Below are 20,275 nucleotides of genomic sequence, written 5' to 3'. Positions count from 1 at the left end.
CAAGCTGAGAAACAAATACTTTCTCTTCGATCCTTCAGATCACAAAAACCCCTCAATAGTTAATATTAATGATGTTTTAAAAGCTTTTAAGGCAAATTTGCGCAAATATGTAACTAAGACACTTGCTTTGACTCTTTAATAGTTTATGAAAATACTGTGGTTGAATACATCTCCTGCAGTTTCCTTTGGTTTTCGCCATGGGCCAATTGCTGCCCCACGGGAAGCTGCAGCATGCTCATGCTGGTCGGGGTGGCCTCAGGTGGACACTTTACTGCGAACTCCAGTCCACTGGGGACAGACGAATATCCCTCCAGTAAAGCCTTTCACCCAGCCTGGCCCCAAATTTTCTCTCATGGAGGAATCACCATGCTCAAATTCTCGAGCACTTCAGTATCCAGGGCATGACTGTGACCAGCACAAAATCCTTTGGAAGATGCTTGAGCAAGCTCAGCTTACACAGTTGTTGGTGGTGGTCTTGTACGAAATGCTCCATCTTTGCATCTTGCTGTGCTCCTGGGTGGCAGGAATGAATTGCCACAAGGAGTCCAGGGGAGAAATGCGTGTTGGAAGAGTTCTGGCAGAAGTACATCCTTCCAGAGATGCACCGGTTTATGCACAGACACCTGCAGCAACACTGTCATGCAGAAAGGGGAGGTAAATACTTCAAAGTTTGTATTAATAATTCAGCAGCTTCTGTGCAATGAAAGGCAAAGGTGAAACTGGTGTAAAAGTAGAGACCTCGGATGCATTCCCTGCATGGACCAGGAAGGGAAGCGGGCTGTGGTCATCAAGCATCTGTAGCCTGTGCATCATGTCCGGGAGATCCAGCCAGCGCTCTTCGGCGCTTTGCAGGTGTGAATATCTACCACTTCTAGGCAGTCCTGGCAGCGCACAGCACAACACCAGTGGAATTTGCACTCGCATTTTGTCATTCTGCTGACACGGGAGGTGTCGTAGCCTCTCCCACAGCACATCACTTCACAGCTGTCCATGCCGCGGGAGGTTTGGTTGCAAACCCGACCAGCTGTCCCAAGGGACCCTACAAAGGAAATGCAGTAAAGGTCAGGAGGTGGATTTTAAGGAAAGACAGAAAGCATATGAAAATAAGTATAGGAGACATAATTTGCAATGTATTTGATCTTTCGACATGACATCACCCAGGATTCATTATCAAGCCAGAGAAACACCTATAAGGTAAAGTTCCTCTCAAATTCTCAAATTTCTCCTAGAAATCTGGTCTAGAGATGAGAAGGAGTAAAATGGACCAAATACTTTGTGCTGGTTTTGGCTGGGATAGCGTTCATGTTCTTCACAGCAGCTAGTACGGGGCTATGTTCTGCATTTGTGCCGGACACAGTGTTGGTAACACAGGGATGTTTTTGTTATTGCCGAGCAGCGCTTACGCAGAGCCAAGGCCTTTGCTGCTTCTCACCCCACCAGCGAGGAGGCTGGGGGTGCACAAGGAGCCGGGAGGGGACACAACCAGGAGAGCTGACCCCAGCTGACCAAAGGCATATTCCGTACTGGATGAGGTCATGCTCAGCGTGTAAAGCTGGCGGAAGAAGAATAAGGGAGGGGACATTCGGAGTGATGGCATTTGTCTTCTCAAGTAACCGCTGCACGTGATGGAGCCCTGCTGTCCTGGAGATGGCTGCACACCCACCTGCCAGCTGGAAGTGGTGAATGAATTCCTAGCTTTCCTTTGCTTGTAAGCGCAGCTTTTGCTTTACTTCTTAGGCTGTCTTTATCTCAACCCACGAGTTTTCTCACTTTTACTCTTCCAGTTCTTTCCCCTGTCCCAGTGCGGGGGGAATGAGTGAGCAGCTGCGTGGGGCTTAGTTGCCGGCTGGGGTTAAACCATGACATACTTCAAGGCTCTGCCTGATTCTGTGACTATCATCACGCTTTGCTTCATCTTTGCATAGCACTTTTTCCTCTCCAGTGAGCAGATACCTTCCCTGAGGCAGCCGTGCAGCTCCCTCCTACCCCCAGGACGCAGTCCAGTCCCCCAGGGCTCTGTAGCATGGGGCACCCAAGAGGAGCATCCCCTGCGGCTCGGGACTGCGTGAGCTTTGCAGGGGAGCTCTGGGTGGCCAGGGGAGGTCTGGGAAAGAGGAGACTGATAAATTTGGTGGCTGCAGGGGACACATGGGCAGAGTAACTGTGCTGCCGGTAGTTAAAATTCTCTGCAGAAGTGAGTGCAGAAGCACCCTGACCGCTTGGCATCACTGCTGTGTCCACCCACAGTTCAGGTGGCAGCTGAAGACTGTCTGCTCTGTGCACCTCTCATCTCTGTGGGGTAAGCACCAAGGATTCTTCTCCTTTCTCTTGATAGAGATTGGAAGAAATTAATTTATAGCCTGCTGTGGACTGAAAGAGGGGTAGGGAAGCATATCACACCTCATCAAGTTCTTAAAACCCCTCTGGAGTGGCTAAAGTGCCTCTGCCCACCTCCACGTGGCACAAAATGCCTCTTTAAGGCCTGTTTTAGCCTGAACAGCTGCTGTACCATACACGAGCTGCTGCACCATACACGAGCTGCTGCTCATCTAACAAAGTTACTTTAGGGTACAATTTAGGACCTATACCACAGCTGTTGACAGATTATTACCAGCAATTTGAAAACTTCATGAATACTCATTGCTTCACCTAATTTCTTATGTACTGCTATTGTAAATCAATTTCACGTATATCCATGAGATTGATATCGTTTTGACATTTTCCCTAGACCAAATTATAGCGCTGTTCTTCTGTTATTGGCCAACATGGGATTTCCCTAAGTATTGACTGCGGTCATTAAATTAACTGGAAACATTTTACAAAGTGTATTCACAGGTGTACATAAACCATGAAAAATTTACCCTCTTAAAGAAAAAAAATGCATGCAGACATTAACTCAAGTTTGCATGAGCTAGGATAGCAAACCAATCTTAATAAAACTTAAGCTGTAATTAATCTGTAATTATTAAAAATCTAAGTTGCATAAATGCTAATCTTTTTTCCCCGCTATGAGGTTGTATATACTATTGCTGCTGTACTGAAGCAGCTCACAACATACGAGTATTCGCTGCTCCTCCATCCCCTGCTGTCCCCAGCGCCTGGGAGGCTGCATGGCTTTCCAGGCCTGGGCCCACCGCTGAGGCTGCAAGTGGTCTCAGGACTTGAGTAAAGTCACTTTCTCGGACTATGTTTTTTCATGTGACACATGATTTAGCCTCTTAGCCATGGCGGGGGAAATTTTCCTCTTCTTGCATCTAAGTCAGGGCAGGCTTCAGCTGCTGTCCTGGATGAGCGTTTAGGTCCCTAGAAAGCATCTCAGCCTTCCTGTATTTATTTAAATACTTAAATATTCATCGTGTAGAAATCTACACCTGGAAAGCTGCAATATCAAATCGCTGGTCCAGGGCTGCTGCGGGCAGAGCAGAAGAGCTTTGCATGGCCGCCCGCTCCGGGAGCCGCTCGCTGACGGAGACACCGGCCGCAGTCCAAGGGTCCAGAGCTGCACAGGTGCTGCTGCACAGGCCAAGCAGAGCTGTGCTGAGCCACTCGAGGGAAAAGGCAGAGGGAGGAGAAGACATGCTGAATGGAGCCACAGACAGGCTCCTGCACCTGCAGCCTGGTAAATATCGACCCCCTTGGGCTCCAAGGAGCCTGTTCACGCTGCTTCCCACGCAGCAGCACTCTGTGCAGCATCCTTGGGGAGGCAGCTGAACAGTAAGTCTCTGCCCTTTAAGGGAGCACCTCACTTTGATGTAAAAACCAGTGACGAGTTGCATCAGGCATGCCCTGCGCTAGGAAACCAGCAGTAACTCCTGGTCTCCTGTCCCCACAGACACTGCCAGCACCTGGGTCCTGTGCAGGGCATCCCAGGGAGGAGGAGGAGAGGTACCACCAGCAATGACCCACGCAGGCAAGCCCTCTGCCACGCAGCTCTCCCTGCAAGGCCACCTGCACAACAGGCAAAGCAGTGATGCCAAAGGGCCTTTCCCAGATCATTTTTTCAGGAATCACTCCACACTGGGGGAAGGGAGAATTCTGGTGGCCTCTGGTGCCCCAGATCTAGGCAGGGCTGAGGAGTTAGGAGGATGCAGAGCTATGTGATCCACCTGTGGTCCCGTAGGAAGCCTGTGGCAGAAAACCAAACCCTGCTTCCAAGCCAACATGTTCTCCTCCATCCACGATGCTGTGCAAACAGCTAGGACATCTAAATGTAAGTGCTCGTGCTTGTGTGAGCCCACAGCAATGTCAGACGCTTGTCCTGCCCTCTTTGCTCAGACAGAAAAAAAAAAAAGTGCAAAGGCTAAGCTCATGACTCGTATGACTAATGTTCTGCATCAGGAATTTGGTGTGAATTCCAGTTTACCTCCCTGCACGGGTTCCCCCTCACCTCCCTTGCCCTGCGCGCTGTCTTACCCCACTACGAGCCCCAGCCCTGAGGTCCCAGTGCACCTGGGCTGCATAATGCAACACGCCTAGAACAATAATCTCCAGCAACCATGATTTCAAAATCGTGATTTAGATTTCAAAATGCTTGGCGTTTTGCTCTCTGCATGCGGTTCATGTGACACAAGCCGGACACTTGGTGCCTTGGCTGTGCCACTGTCGCACAGCAGCCAGCCAGGCATCCCTCCTCCAACACAGGAAAAGCAAAGCCGCTGTGCACCTCAGCGTGCCTCCCGAGCGGGAGCAGAGCAGGGCCATGCTGCCTGGCTGCCGCAGGTGAAGGAAGACCCCACAGCCCCCACCTCCAGCAGGAGCTGCCCTAGGAAGGTCTGACCACATCCCTCAGCTGAAGCACAGGCTGGTTTCCAACTCCAAAGTTCTCATTTCCAGATGTTTAGGGAAATCACAAAGCAGTGAAGGAGAACCTGAGTGGGATACAGCTGCTGGTTTCAACAGGAGTTTTGCCACTGGCTTCAAAACCAAAATTATTTCAACCACTAACACATAGCCAAGAAGCCGGTATCATCTGATACTGCCCACAACACAACATCAACATCTACTGTGGCACTGCAAGAGGAGACTAAATTATCCACAGGATGTGGCAAAAAGAAAACAGGCTCATATAAAGGCGTAGTTTCTGAGCAAAACCAACATTTTTTAAAAGTTCAAACAGCATCTTCAGCATCTCTGCAGCTTCTCTCCTGAGAAAGAAGATGAGCAATAACTGACAGTAAGCAACCAGGCAAGTTACTGTGCTCCTTGGTGGGCACTGAGATACCCAGGTGATGAAGACAGCAGAAGACACTAAACAAAACAAGGCAGAGTTTTCTGATCTTTGCCTGCTACCTGGAGTGCACGTCCTCATCACTTAAGAGGCAGGAGTATGCTCAAACTTGTAAAAAGTCTTTGTTTTTATTTCATGTTGGAATTGCCATGCCGACACACAACATTATACCTGCCAAAACATCCACAGCTTTTAATACTACCAACTTTACGGCCCATACATCAAATCCTTTCTTCTTGGTTTACACGGTTGTTTTCTTAAGCAAACATGTGGTAAGCTGAAAAATATTTTTTCCCATTCCTAAAGCAGTAAAATGTATTTATTCCTTTACAAAGTGAGATTTTCCCTTCTCTTCCAATTGATTAAAAATCTGGCCTCAAGCAATAAAGTTCGTTATCTGACATTCACCTACAAAACCCCACAAAAACAGTGAAATCCCCAACAACAATAAACTAGTTTCCACACAGGCGTTTGGGGCGGGTGGGTGGAGAAAATAAAAAGGAAACATTCACAGAAAACTAGCTCTGAAGCTACTTCAAATCCAGAAGTTTTAAGTTAAGAAAGATTCATGTGGAACCTCCGTACAGCAGGGCTGGAGAGAACAGGGAGGCAGCCTTGTCGGGAGGGGGCTGGGATTTCCCAGGCCAGCAACGAAGAGAGGGCAATGGGCTGATAAAAGCCCCTTATCTGGAATCAGTTTAGAGCAAACATGTGTCTCGAGCCACCGATAGCTGTCATAACCTCTGAGCTCCCAGGGGCTCCTGGGGCGATGGCGCGGCTCCACGGCCGGACGGTGCTTGGAGGAGAGCTGCCCCGATGGAAGTCATTGCAAGCTCCACCGTCAGCTTGCACGAGGCTGGGACTGCACCCAACGTGTTTGCAATGCATAAATTGGGAGATACGGGCCAAGAAGTCACACAGGGACTGCCTGTATGCGGCTAAACTCAGTGAGAAGCTTTTGACATAGATCAGGATTGGTTTTCCTCCATGGGTTACATACCTCAAGTACTAACACATCTTGCACAGCAATACTTTGCAGGCCACATTTTAATCTCACATTTTTCTTTCACTCCAGACTTGGCCTCGTTCATCTCAAAAATGCAGCAAATGGCTTACGTGGGGCGGCAGGGGAAATAAACTAACACAGAAAGAGCCCTGCGAAGGACCCGAAGCAGGTCATCCCAGGCACGCATTTTGTCACCCAATGTGCAGCTCCAGGGGGCTGCCCACAGCACTGCACATGCATCTCCGCAGTGCTTTCCACCAGGAGACCAGGTGTGGAGGGTCCGCAAACACAGCCACAGCACCCTGTCAGCCTGTTGGAGCCACAGGAGATGGCCACCGCAATCCAGGTACGCGACCCCCACCCCATGCACAGGCAGAGGCAGTGACGTTGGCTTTGACGCCGCCCAAAGAGGAACCACGTCAGTGTCACAGAAACCTATGGATGACCTGAAGCACATGGCATGTGGGTTTGCAGCAGGTCCTAAGGGACTGCTGCAGCAGCTTGAGATCATCTACACACAGAGGTGCCCCATCTCTGCTCCACCACCATCTCCACATTGCCAAAGCCTCATTGCTACCAGAACAGTTGTGAACAGTCAGCGTGTGCACAGCACCACCATCCTGCCACTTGCTCACCACCCCCACCCCCCCCGCCTTGATGTCCTCGCCTGGGGACACGGCTTCCCTGCTCATACACACCACCTCAACATGCTCAGCTTGCTCTACACACTTTGGTGGGGGTCTCCCTGCAGGGAGACGCTTCACTCAAACACTGCCTAGAGTTTCATGGTAGCTCTGTACAAATTAATTTTTAATAAACCTGGTCTAAAATGTTTCCCTTTGCAAGACCACATTACACTGCTGTGATGGTCTCCATGAACAGCCTGTAAGGAAGGCTGGGCCAGCACGCGATGCCCACGCTGCAGCTGCTCCTATGTTTATTCCAAAAGCAGGCTCGGCTTGTCCGCCGGTGCATTCAAAACATGGTAAACCTGCAACAGCTTTCAATCAGCCAAGCCTGCAATCTTGCAAAACTTTAAAAGCTTCTAACAGAAGCTTATAATTTAGAGCATCTAGAAGGTGAAGTACCGTGTTCAGGGTAAGATAGTATGTGCGACAGTGGGACTGCCACTTGCAGAGCCATCACCTTAGCTCCCTTCACAGCTTTATCATTTCTAACAGGTCTCTCCCACTGCAGTCCTGGATATGCTTGTATTCATTTTGGGAGTTGGAAAATTATGGTAATATAAGAGAAGACCATGCAAATTGTGCCAAATTTTAAGTTCATGACAAGATTTTCAAAAGCCCTCTGGGATGTCCTACCTCTGTTTCTATCAAATTATGAGTACGAAATTGTGAGCAAAAATTATTTCAGCATCCATGTGAGCAGATTTAAGTGAATTCTGAACACTTCTGAAGATCTTCTTTTGGTCCTTTTCTAAAAGTTGCGAAATCCTGATGCTAGACAAGGGGTGGCCAGATTATTATGTTCGCGTGCTATTGAGTTGCTATTAGTGATTTCCACATATTATCTCTCTCCTGAAATCAATTACTCCTTTTTTCCTTCTAGGGGGGAAAAAAAAAAACCCAAACCCCAAACAAAAACCCCACCACATTTTACACGCTGTAGGGGTGATCTATGCATGTATGTCCAGCTGCCTCCCCCAGACAGACTGCCAGACCCGGTGGGGTTCACTCAGCCCCAGCACCCTCGCGTGACTGCCTGCCACCAGAGAGAAGACTAAAAGCTCCGATGGCAGAAGATGAGGTACATGCTTTTTTTGGGTAGACCGCTGATGATAAAACCCCTGAGCACCTTTAACTCACTGGTTCCTATGTGTTAGCACACCCATGCCACAGAAGACACTGGCTTGGTCATTTGACAGTTTGTGAAGCTGTTTCCTGGTCAAGTCATGATACTTCATAAGGTTTGCTCCGGGAATCCTTCGTTCAGTCCCAATACTAACCAATCTGCAGATATACCGCTATTTTTTTTACTGAAGCACTAAATTGCTTGAATTCCCCAGAAGAATGAAAGGCAGAGCTGTATTCAAGGACCCACTACAGTGCTGTGGTATTAGATTTAGCTGATGCCGAGATGCTCCCCACCTATTTCCAAACACAGACTTCCATAATCTCATTTCATTGTCAGTCATTTAACAGGGCTGACACTCTGGAGCACTTAACAGGGCAAACCAATGGTAAGAACAAAAAAAATGCTGCCAGCTGTTCAAAATTACCTCTCTCAAAGCCAGATCAGTTTTTGTTCGTCTGATTCTTTCTTTGCTCCACACAAGCAGCAGGGCATCCCGCATCCCATTAAAGATTTACTGCAGCTTGCCAGAAATGTGCTCTTCCAAACAGCCACGTTCTCTGAATTCTGGGCAGCAAAGAGCCACCACCTCACCCACAGCCATATCCTGAGCTGAGCCAAATGATGTGCCAGTCTCTGCCACCTCTGGGCAACCTTGACAGCATTGGGCAAGCGCACATGATACGCCGGGGTGAAAAATGCCCACCCTCTTCCACGATAACAAGACTGACAGATGAGGTTAGGCTTAGTACAGAGATTATTAAACAGCTTTTTGACATAGAAGTGAGGCATGTATGGTTTCTTCTTTGGGGGAGAAAGAAATAATGGGTTTTACAATGAACAAGGCAATTTCAACAAAACAAAGTTTTGAATAAGCCCTACTCTGCCAAGTAAGTCTCTGCACAATGGCACAGCATGCCCATTTACTCACTTGGATTAAAGTATTAGACTTTGCAGTATTGGTCACTATTCAGGGAACAATATGTGTTTGTGCAGGTAATAAGCATAACCTGCGAAAGTCATAAATAACACTTCAATTACCTTGACTACTCAACTAACCAGAAACGCTGTACAACATAAGCGTACTGGATGGAATTCTGGGTTCACTGAAGTCAATAGTACACGACCAGGATTTCACATATTGTTCTTATTTAAGTGCAGTTGTTTTGCAATGCTTATCCCAAGTAAACTTGGATTGTAAATACTCAGTGGTGCCAAAAAGAGTTGAGCTGCGTTGCTATCCAGATACTTATGGATATGTCACACCGGGTGCAATCTGGTGTGTTATACAACCTATTAATTAGTTCCACAACATCTTTCATGGATTACTCAGTCTGGCTCTCTTCTCCAAATTTCTGGTTTTCTAGTTGCTAGTTTTTAATTGCCACATCAGGAAATACTATACACGGGTCAAGAACTGTTAGCAGGATTCCTGGTGCTCGGCAGTGCCTTGAATGCTGTAACACCATTAAGTGTGTATCTATTGAAATCTCTGAAAGCAGAAAAATTCAGTGTTAACAGCAGCCCTGAAACTTCACCTCTTCCCACTGGGGCTGGCACAAGCCTTCAGAAAATGCGACGGTTATCATGGACGGGGTAACACTGTCTCGTAAAGAGGAATAAACAGCTGTGTCACTCAATGCAGTGTGCTGTGCCCCACCAACCGCTCTTCTTTCGTCCACCTGCATGTCCTCCAGCTGCCTCGCACCATGTTGCTGACAGCTTCATTGACCGGCGCAAGCACGGTTTGCGCCAAGCTGCTGTACCTCCTAGGTTACCGGGGGGGAGAGGCGTGTCTACAGCTTAGGGGGTCCACAGTCCACAGGGGGCTGTGGGGAACGTGCAGATAAAGGAGGATATGTGGTCCTTTGGGAGTCTGCAGCCGCAGCCTAACACTATGGAAAAGAAGCAATGTGACAGGAGGTGGTATCATGGGGACAACATGGGGCTGTAGTTCCATCGGGCAGCTCTGAAGTGAGCTGTGTGATAGATGTGGCTCTGTACAGTAGGGACCTGCCTCCAGAACGGAACTCAAACCTGTCCTAAAAGCAGCTTTTGCCTTGCAGTGTCTCCAGGGCTCCATAGCATCTGGGAGAAACCGCTGAACCGTTTCTTCTGCTGTTTTACAGCTGGCTGTTGTACATCTAGGGACATCGAGGAACTATTGTTCTTTTACAGAGCTATCCTTCCCAAACATCTTCCTGCCTGTTTCCTGCTGGTTACATGCATGGATTTGTATTTTTATAGATAGATATAGATATAGATACATGCAAAATTAATAATTTTTGGCCTTCAAAGTAGAAATGTCTGAAATAAAACCATTCACATGTAACAATAGAGGCTTACCTACATCCCTGTCCCTGATACAGTAGTCTGGAGAGCTTTCAAAGTATACCAGGTCATTCTTAGTTGGCTTCTTAAATCTCTTATTAGCCACGGTGAAACCCGTGCCATCTTGATTCATGACCACCTGAATGGCTCCATTGTATTTCTTCCACAGATAATCTCCTGTTTTCCTAAAGTCTGCCATGGCCAGCCAACAGGTCCTTAGAGTGCACGATCCACTCACACCGTGACATTTGCACTCCTGTTTCAAAAACCGCTTCACGGCCTGTTTAGAAACGCAGTAAAATACACACAGGTGAAACAAACTGTAATTTATGCTTCTCGGCCCTTTTCCGTTCGTTCTGTGGTGCCAGGAGCGCAATGGGTCTCCAAATCACGGTCTGTAGTGACACCCACTGGTAGCATCAAGTCATCCCCGCATGGTTGGTCTGCTCTGGTTGCTTCACTCAACCACACACCCCCTCCTCCTCTGGCCGGTGGGCTTACCTTCCCCCCTCCTGGCAGGCATCCCGGGGACCGAGATGGTCCATAACGCTAGGACACAGGCTGGACAGGAGGAAACGAGCTGGGAAGCGGACAGAATCTCTCAGCCTCTTGGTAGGCGAAGGTACACCCTTTCCCCATCATTCCAGCTGAAGCATCGCCCTGCTGACCCTCTCTAGCTTGCCTTCACGAAGTTGCCCTTTGCCTGAACAGTGGTTCAAATATTGCCCAGGAACTCATAGGCACTTCATATTTCAATGATTTTACAGAAGCTGTGCAAAGCATCGTACCTGGGCTAGGCATCAAACATGCAAAATTTTAAAATATGATATCTTTAAAATGCTTATAAACCATTTAACAAACATTTTCGAGTAAGACCTTCATTAGCTTGCACTGGAGAGATCACCTTCATCATTAATTTAATGTCTGGGTAGCATTAAAGCTATTTCAGCTTCATCTCTGACATTTGAGCCATCCGTATGACATTGGAGAACAACAGATAGGTTCATAGGCAATAAATAATTCAATGCTAATTCTGAAGATATGGGTATTTGATCTATAAATATTATGCCTTCAGGGTTCATGAAATATGAACATTCTGGCATTTGTACAAGAAGAGCAGCATCGTGGGAGGAAGGTAAGAGAGAGGAAAGCTCCATGATTAGAAGTGAGACTGATGCACAGCGGGGCAGCATTTTTCAGTCAAGCACTTAGTAATAAAGCAAGAATGTTTTATAAAACCAAAGTACTTTTAATTTTCTTTCCAACTTGTAAACGATATGACTACTTCAAAGCAGTCACTGACATTCCCACAGCCCCTACTAACACAAAACTGGGATTTAAGCAGATGCTTGGGTTTAAATATCTGAGTAGAAATCAATTTAACTACTTGTGCATTTAAAACAGTTTGTTGGACTAGTGGAAGAAGCACATAGGAATGCAGGACTCTTTGTCAGTGATGTTCCTATAGTGATACATAGCATATTATTTTGTATGAATCATAGGGGAATATTATAGATTTATATTCTATGTGGGTTTGAAGTAGTAAAATTGGAATAGTCTAGTTTTAAAAGAAACATAACACCACCCCTTTCTGGGGGTGAGAAAAAGCTGAGGGCACAGCTGGTCTTACCCAGTTCCAAATGCCAGGCTTGTGGGCAGGCTGAGGTAGTGAGATCCCGGCAAAACTAAACCTACACTGTCGCACTGGGGATATAAAGCAGCATCCCTTTCTATAAAGCAGGTCCTAGAGCATATGAGAATGTCTTGATTATTTTTAATCAAACATATTTATTAAAGTCTCCTGATCAGTTTCTAAAAAACCTACCTGGTTACCAATACTGTATTATTTGGCATATGTATTTTTTTAAACTTAATAAGATACTCAACTATTACAGAAAGTACTTCCCATCATGGAGCTCATTCACCCCTATAAAGCCTTTGCTTGTGTTGTAGACTGCAGTCTCTTTTGGACAGTAAAATAAATACAGCCATAATACTGCATATGCGTATCACTGATCTGAATAGCCTCATCTATCTGTATTACATATTAATTACACCTGCTGGTAATAAACAGGTGGAGAAAAGATGTTGAAGGGGAAATATTTGTCAGGAAAATCATCTACTTGCAGTACAAAACATTAAAATCGGACCTTTTCTTCTAGTAAGAGTTAGTTAATATAGAACAATCTTACAGATTACAAAAGGAACTTTTTAAAACAAACAAAAAAAAAAATCTGAACATGAACAATTTACTTCCTACTGAATACATATTAAGGAAAACCAAAGACAAGAAACAACTAGTCTCTGTGAATCATTTTAGAAGTGATTGGTCTAGCATTATCAAATATTTTTCTGCATTATTTTAAAGGTGGTGGATTAGGCAAATTTTGAATACATTTTGAATAATGAAACAACGTATTTATTGCAATTTCACACACTATGCGCCCAAGAAGGCCAATGGGACCCTGGGGTGCGTGAGGAGGATCGTGGCCAGCAGGTCGAGGGAGGTGATCCTGCCCCTCTGCTCTGCACTGGTGAGGCCACATCTGGAGCGCTGTGTCCAGTGCTGGGCTCCCCAGTTCAAGGGAGACAGGGAACTACTGGAGAGGGCCCAGCAGAGGGCTATGAAGGCGGTTAGGGAACTGGAGCATCTCCATCATGAGAAAAGGCTGACAGCTGGGCCTGTTTAGCTTGGAGAAGACTAAGAGATGATCTTATTAATGTCTACAAATACCTCAAGGGCGAATGTCAAGAGGACGGGGCCGGGCTCTTTTCATTAGGGCCCAGCAACAGGACATGGGGCAATGGGAACAAACTGCAACACAAGATGTTCCATCTAAATATGAGGAAAAACTTCTTTACTTCGAGGGTGACAGAGCACCGGCAAGGCTGCCCAGAGAGGTTGTGGAGTCTCCTTCTCTGGAGACATTCAAAGCCCGCCTGGACATGACTCTGTCCAACCTGCTCTGGGTGAAGCTGCTTTAGCAGCGGGTTGGACTAGATGTTCTCTAGAGGTCCCTTCCAACCCTGACCATTCTGTGATTCTGTGATTCTTACTATTTATAGCTACTACCACAAAATGTTAGTACATGTATTTCTTAGCCCTTGCACCAGCAGTGGGCAATACACCCGGCCACTACTCCTTCTACTCACCTACAACAAAAAAAGTAAAGACTTTTTGTGAAATTCAGGAATGGTATTTTCATACGATGTTTAGAAAAGGGATTTGTTTAGAGCAGGTTATGCCCCAGAACCAACGCCTTTTGGAGGGACACATATTTTGGATATATTTTCTTAAAAAGTGAATAAATTGTATTTTATTTCTGCTCATTTTGTGTTTAGGTTTACTGTGCACATACAGGAATGGATGGGATGGTTTTTTTCTCCAATGCTATTTCAAAATTGCTCTTTAATAGTCAAGCCTGTTTTTCAGTATGGTCTTCAGCCTTACTTGGGAATTTCTGTGCTATATTAAACAAAAGTAAAACTCCTCCAAATATAAGGATTAGGCTCAAAACAAAACCTCCATCCAAACTGATCCTGCAAGGGCTTGGGCTCCTGCTTGCCTTTCCACAGAAGGAGCCACTGAACTGACTCAGACGGGAGCACTGTCAATGAGTTGAATTCAGTCTGTTTGGAGATCTCTGCCACACCGAACCGCCAAGGGAGACAGATAGAGCATCTCTGGCTCCTGCTCATCCCATACTTCTTCCTGACTGCTGAGACCAGTCAGCAAGGGCCAACCATTACCTGCCCCAGACCCATCAGAGCTCTCTGAGAGCATCTCCAGGCATCTGCTGGAGGGACACCCACCTTCCTTCCAGCTCTGTTGTTGTGAAGGTTCATCAGTGCCCTTGCGTCTTTTCCTTTCCGTTCTTTGGCATCCACAAAAGCTCTGGCAAATTTAATGCCGTAGTCAATGTTATCACTGCAGCCACCCCAGTCAAAATGGCCCTTGCTGTCCTTGGCAGAGCCTTTCTTCTTGGGATCGCAGGAGCAGGATTTCAGCTCCCCTTGGCTACATGCCCTGGTGATGGCAAAAACAACTCCAGCAGAGGAGATGGCATGTACAAAAGCAGATTCACGGCTACCTGAAACAAAAAAAGTCACTTTAAATATGTTTGAAGCAGTTAGTTTGAGTGGCTATCCTAACTCCAGCCAGTTAGCCTGGACTTTTTTTGCTGAGCAAAAGATAAAACTGGGCTGAAATCACAAAAATACACATTCCCTGGAGCCAGAATTAGTCATGGCTTAAACTTGGACCCCTCCCTGGTAAAAGCTCATCAATATAGTGTTAGAGTTGGAAAACATTAAACATTTGCTCCTGATATTGATTAATATACTTTCACGGATGGGTTATTCTGTACAGATATGTGAATAGGACACCTGGTATTTCTATCATGTTTCATCGATTTAGAAAAATATATGAAGTGCTATTTCAGAGATAGGTTTAAGAAAGTATTAAGTAGGGACACTGGAACAACATGTACATTGCAAAATACCGCAAAGAACTCTTGAAACTAGCTTTTCCTCTTCCAAAGCACTCGGAATAGACTTTCCTGCTTAGAAGGCAGTAGGGAGAAATCTTGGGTGTTATTTTCTGAAAATAAGTTAAATTTAGGTTTTCTGCCTAGAACCAAGCCCAGTAACAGTAATTCACACAAACAAGTTCCATTAAATCAATGGCACTGGTTGTGTCATGCTTGAGGCAGGATTTGGCCTGGCAGCTGTGACTTCTACATGCCAGCTGCTCGGGCAGTTTTCCCTTCTCTTGACAAAGATACTTTATTATACCAAAGATTATCTGCATTTCTTTCTAGATTATGCCTACTCTTAGGCTATTGGGTACATATTTCAATGTAGTAATTGCTTATTTTAAGATGTAGTAATTTACAATACGGAGCTATGTTATCTTGGCACACAACACTATTTATGGTTATGGGGTATTTTCATGCTTTAAAAGTTTTTTAGCATGGCAAGAGTGAGAAGTAAGATTTTTATGCAGTATCTAAGACCATTAGCAGTGAGACCTGTTTGGAGGACTTGTAAGCCTTAAGTCATGTTAGCACAGTAAAGTAGGACCCCAACGAGGGAATGTTATTTGTGATCTCATTGGAGGGGCAGCACTACGCCATATACCTTATTATTTAGTATTTCTATTCCCGTAGCATCTACATGTTTTAAATAGGAATGGGCCCTGGACTTCCATGTGCTGTGCAAACCTTCAGCAAGGGCAACTAAAAGCTTGCAAAAAGACAAGGGTGAACCCTGTCTTCCCTACACTGCCTTCAAAATCAGGCAGAAGAAATCGAGGCTTGCTACAAGTCGTGCCCTTTTGAAGACTTACTTCTGAGAAAATGTACTCAGAAACATCAAAACTGTAAAATGTTAATTAAGAAGAAAGACTTGATGTTGCTGGAAGAGAAATGTTTCGTTTGAGTTTATTAAACTAATCAAAACCACCTCATTTCAAATTAGAGCAATATCAAGCTGTGTTTCCCATCGCAATCACTGCCTGATCAGGCTCAGCGTGGAGCTCAGAAGCCTCATTCTCTCCCATGAGCCAACACTGAAAACTTCACTTCTGGAAAAACTGCATTTTTACTGCTTTTATGGAATAGCCTCATCAGAATTAGGCCATGTTCTGCCAGACATGTTTTCCTGAAAGTCAGACAAACCTCATCGAAAACTTCGGCTGATGGTTGACGTTACTGGTTACTCACTAATAATTGCTAAGGGAACACGAAGCTGGTTACGGAAACCAACGACTTACCAGCAGCAGAGCCTGGCACTGAATGATGCTCCATGGATGAAGTACCACTGGTCAGGTCAGTGTGCCCAGTGTCTCCTAACCTCCACCCCATCCCCACCAGTGGAGCAATGGCCCCGGGGTACCTTCCTCCTCTCCCTGCCAGCACCATGCTGCTGACAGCCTGGAGAGGCTGTCTCAAAACGTGCTGGGGACATCTCAGGGGCACAAGTGCCAGGGCAGGGTCAGCCTCACCAGCTGTGCACCAGGGCTGTGTGCCCCGTTGTGGCCTTTGGCGAAAAGAGACACATTTTAGAAGAAAAATCTCAGCACATTTATCACTCGGGTAGGGACAGCCTGGCATGGTAACAGATCTCAGCCATTTCTTTGAGTCAAAAGGAACATACAAGCTGTCTGAAGACTCACTAGATGCCTTAGTCCAACCTTTGGATAGCAACACCACCCTGCTTAACCATCCTCCCCCAGGGTGGGAGGCAGAACGCAGACCTCGGTTGTGTGGGGTCTGCACAAGCCTGGCTCATCCCTATCGGATGTGTCCCCGCTCATGTCTCCCCTGGAGCCTGATCTGAGGGACCCGCTGTCTCACCCCCCGCAGAAGGCTGAGGGCCTGAGAGCACCCAACGCCCTGCCCGGGAACCGGCCCACCGAAGGGGCTGCCGGCTGCCACCCCAACACACTGGGATCCTGTTTGGATGCGAGCTGCTCCTTTCAGCCCCCCCGAGTACCGGTGTCCCCAGATGGGGTGGGCTGTGCTGAAGGCCCTCTGCCCAACTGCATTCTGGCACCTCAGCTTCTCCGTAGCCCTTTATTTGTGGGTTTGGGGTCCGTTATGTCCCCCAAAACTGAGAAGCTGAGAATTGCAGGGCCAGCCCCTAATTGCCAACCCTCCCTTTCTGAAGCTTGTCCATGTCTTTCTGCTTCGAGGCAGGTTTTGAAGCAAAGTAGCGCTTCTCGGTATGGTACGGTATGGTACAGTATGGCACGGTATGGCACGGTATGGCACGGTATGGTACGCGCTGTCCGGCTGCCTGTGAGCCCCCGGGGGTAATTTTGCATTTCCCCCGCCCTTCCTCCTGAAACGGCAAACAAAGCTTCACCGTTGGTAGGACCGAGGACAACCGGCGGGGGCCACCGCTCGGCGCTGCCCTCCCGGCCCCGCCGCTGCCCGGGCAGCGCCCCCGCACCCCCCCACCCCCCGCCAAGCCCCTTCGCCCTGACCCCGCAGCGGCGGCCCCCCCCGCGGGACTCACTGCGCAGCAGGACGCGGCCGAGGAGGCGCTGCCCCCGCTCCAGGGCGTTGCAGTCCCAGCGGTGCCGGCGGAACTGGTGCTGGCACTCGGCCGTCCAGGCGGCCACGCCGCGGCCGATGGAGAGCATCGCCTCGGGGTGCCGGCGGCACAGCTGCCGCTGCCGGCTCACCAGGCCCGGCACGTTGTCGCACATCACCCGCGACGAGCCCACGGCCCCCATGTACCTGCGGGAGGGAAGGGGCAGGGCAGCGCCGGGGGCCCGCGGCCACCCCCGGGCACCGGCTGCGGGGGAAGGGGGTCCCCAGCGCCCCGGCTGCGGGCAGGAGCCTTCCTCAGGCGGATCCAGAGCTGCAGCCACCTCTGCCTTTTTGGTGGAAATCCTTCAAAATGAGTCTCCGGTGCCGTGTTTTTTTGATAACGTGAAGCGTTTGGGAGAACCCCAAACCCCGCTATTACAGCTCCGTGCAGTACTTAAAAAAAAACAAAACCAAACAACAAAAAAACCAAGCCAAAAAACCTTGACAAAAAAATAAATTACATCATCATCTGTTTCCAGATGGTCTCTATTAGTCCTGAAATGTTTCGAAAGGTACCTTTTATAAAGCCCAAACTCCTATAGGTGTCTTTTGAAGGGATCAAAAAGAAGAAAATGTCCTTTTCTTGTATTTTCATTATTTTATACGATCATAAAATCGTTAAAGCCCTGCCTTCCAAAAAAATACATATTTAAGTGGCAGTTAAAAGACACCATGACAGAAAGCCATCGCAATAAATAACGTTTATACGGCTACGGACACAGATAGTCGTTTTATTGAAATAGGCTCAGCCCGATAAATCAGGCTTTGATCCCGCGTCAGGCCGGTGTCGAGGTTAAGTGTGTTCCCCGGGTCTGTAAGAAGCGGTTTAACTCCTCTCCTACGCCAAGACTCTTCAGCCTGGGCTTGGTTGGGGTCCCCAGTTTGAGGGGCCGGTTTGTGCTCCCACCCTGCCCAGTTCCAGGGACCCGTCCTGCAGCTGGCTGCCTCGCAGCCCCGCACCGAGACCCGCCACCACCCGCAGCCGGGTCCTGCGCTGCCCGCGGGGCTTCCAACCCCTTTGCGCTTGCAGTTCGCACTTCAGCGAGGAGAAACTTTGCAGGAGGGAGGGGCCGGGGGAGGGCGAGGACGAAGGGGAAAAGAAAAATTAATAACAACAACAAAAAAAAAAAAAAAAAAAAAAAAATCCGTGCTGTAGCCAAATCCCAGAGCCGCCGGGGCGCGGAGGGCTGGCTGCCAGCAGCAGCGCTTCACCCGCGCACCTCGGGCGTGTTCCCGCCGGCGCGCCCTCCTCCGCGCCCTCCGCGCCCTCCTCCGCGCCCCCCTCCGCGCCCCCCTCCGCGCCCCCCTCCACACCCTCCTCCGCGCCCCCCCCCTCCGCCGCCCGGGAGGTGCCCCGCTGCCCCCCGGGCCGGGCCGGCCCCCCCGCACCCCTCTGCCCTGCCGAAAGACCCGCTCAGCCCTGGCAGCTGCTCCGTGCTTAAGCCGGGAGGCAGGGACGGGGTGTGGAAGGAGATGCCGAGACCGTCTGATCCCTCTCTCCTTCAGGCCGGGCTTTCTGGACCGGAGCAGCTGGCAGCGGCGAGCGCCGCTTGTACAAGCCTGAGAGGGAGAGGCTCCCCCCCGCCCCCCTTCCCTTCCCTAATTTACAATTAATCCGACCCCACCTTCCCCAAGAGCAAATAAAAATTCCTGGAATTGCACAGCTTACCACCATGAGGAGGTGACTGGTGGGGTCGCCCAGACCAAGACCAGGGGAAGAGACCACCAGATCCCAGAGAGAAAGTTCATGTTAGAAGCGCTTCGGTCCACATCAGGTCAGTCGCGGGGGGCAGAAGAAATCCCAGGGAGCAACGGTGACCGGCAGGAGGAACCGCACCTTGAGGGATTCCATTTTCCGTGGGTCGAGGTGCCTCCGCATCCCCACGCACGGCCGCAGGGCTTATAGATCCCCTCCCGGGGTACGGGGGATGCCGATCGGTGCATCACTCTGGATTCCCCTCGACTTCTCCCGCACTAAATCCTTCAGGACAAGGAGCTCAGCCCCGCTCCCATCCTTCATCTTTGCCCTGATCCAGCTCTTCCCTGCAGTCACAGCAAAACTGAGGGGCTGGTGCGGGCTGCTCGCAGACTGGGTGGGTTCGGCTTTGGTTGGTGGTTGTTTTTTTTTTTTTTTTTTTTTTCCCCTGAAACTCTGATGGATGAAATGATGTCAAGAGACACTGGGGGAACAGGAGGAGGTAACACCTCTGATTAAGCAAGGAATCCCGAGGAGCCAGCCGCTTCCCAATAACCCTACCAGCGGACGGGTAGTTCAAACGCGCCAGCAGACGCTGCGCGACCCGCTGCGGAGCCTACAGCGGCGACCACCCCGGCTGTTCAAGACCAGCAGCACTTGGCATCTCTCGGGGCTCGGCACGACGCCGCTGCGCTTCCCCGCAGGCACCGAGCACGGCAGGCGCCGAGCGCAGCCCCGGTACCGGGAGCGCCGCCGCCCCGCCGCCCCCACCCAGCCACCCCCGGTCCGACCACCGCCTCCCCACGGGCACCAGCGCCGGGACAGTTCCGCCCCGAGCCCCCCTGTCCTCCCGTGCCCCGCGGGGACCCCCGGCCGGTGGGCTCCGGAGGCGGGGGCCGGGCTACGCGCCCCATGGCGGCGCCCAGGGCCCGGGCGGGGGGAGCCGCTGCCGCCGCACCGCCTCGGGCAGCGCGGGGGAGGGGGGGGGAGCGGAGCGGGGCGATGCCTCCGGGGCTGGACGCAAGTTCAAGAACAAGGAATTCTGGAACTTTTCTGCTTGCTGTCATCCGTGTAAGGCAAATCCAGGATAACGGATAGTGCAACCA

The 20,275-nt window shown here is 49.1% G+C and overlaps 1 protein-coding gene across 1 annotated transcript; it reads right to left on the bottom strand.

The window, feature by feature from the left end:
* Positions 1-770: 770 nt before the first annotated feature.
* Positions 771-19,385, bottom strand: WNT2 (Wnt family member 2). The gene is made up of 5 exons (XM_055808311.1): positions 19,143-19,385; positions 17,397-17,620; positions 14,190-14,467; positions 10,392-10,656; positions 771-1,039 (listed from the first exon to the last, which is right to left on the bottom strand). The coding sequence occupies exons 1-5, from the start codon at positions 19,220-19,222 to the stop codon at positions 810-812; spliced, it is 1,077 nt and encodes a 358-aa protein (XP_055664286.1). The 5' UTR covers positions 19,223-19,385; the 3' UTR covers positions 771-809.
* Between the last annotated feature and the right edge of the window lie 890 nt (positions 19,386-20,275).

This window comes from Falco peregrinus, chromosome 6 (assembly GCF_023634155.1).
Source record: "Falco peregrinus isolate bFalPer1 chromosome 6, bFalPer1.pri, whole genome shotgun sequence".
Classification (NCBI taxonomy): domain Eukaryota; kingdom Metazoa; phylum Chordata; class Aves; order Falconiformes; family Falconidae; genus Falco; species Falco peregrinus.
Note: the sequence above shows the minus strand (reverse complement) of the source record. Positions and strands in the feature narration are given on the sequence as shown.

Excerpts from the sequence above, each read along its gene's own strand:
- WNT2 (XM_055808311.1), bottom strand. The coding sequence starts at position 19,222 with ATGAACTTTCTCTCTGGGATCTGGTGGTCTCTTCCCCTGGTCTTGGTC. Across the intron at positions 17,621-19,142 it reads CCAGTCACCTCCTCATGGTG|GTACATGGGGGCCGTGGGCT; the intron begins GTAAGCTGTGCA and ends TCCCTCCCGCAG. Across the intron at positions 10,657-14,189 it reads ACAACAGAGCTGGAAGGAAG|GCCGTGAAGCGGTTTTTGAA; the intron begins GTGGGTGTCCCT and ends GTTTCTAAACAG.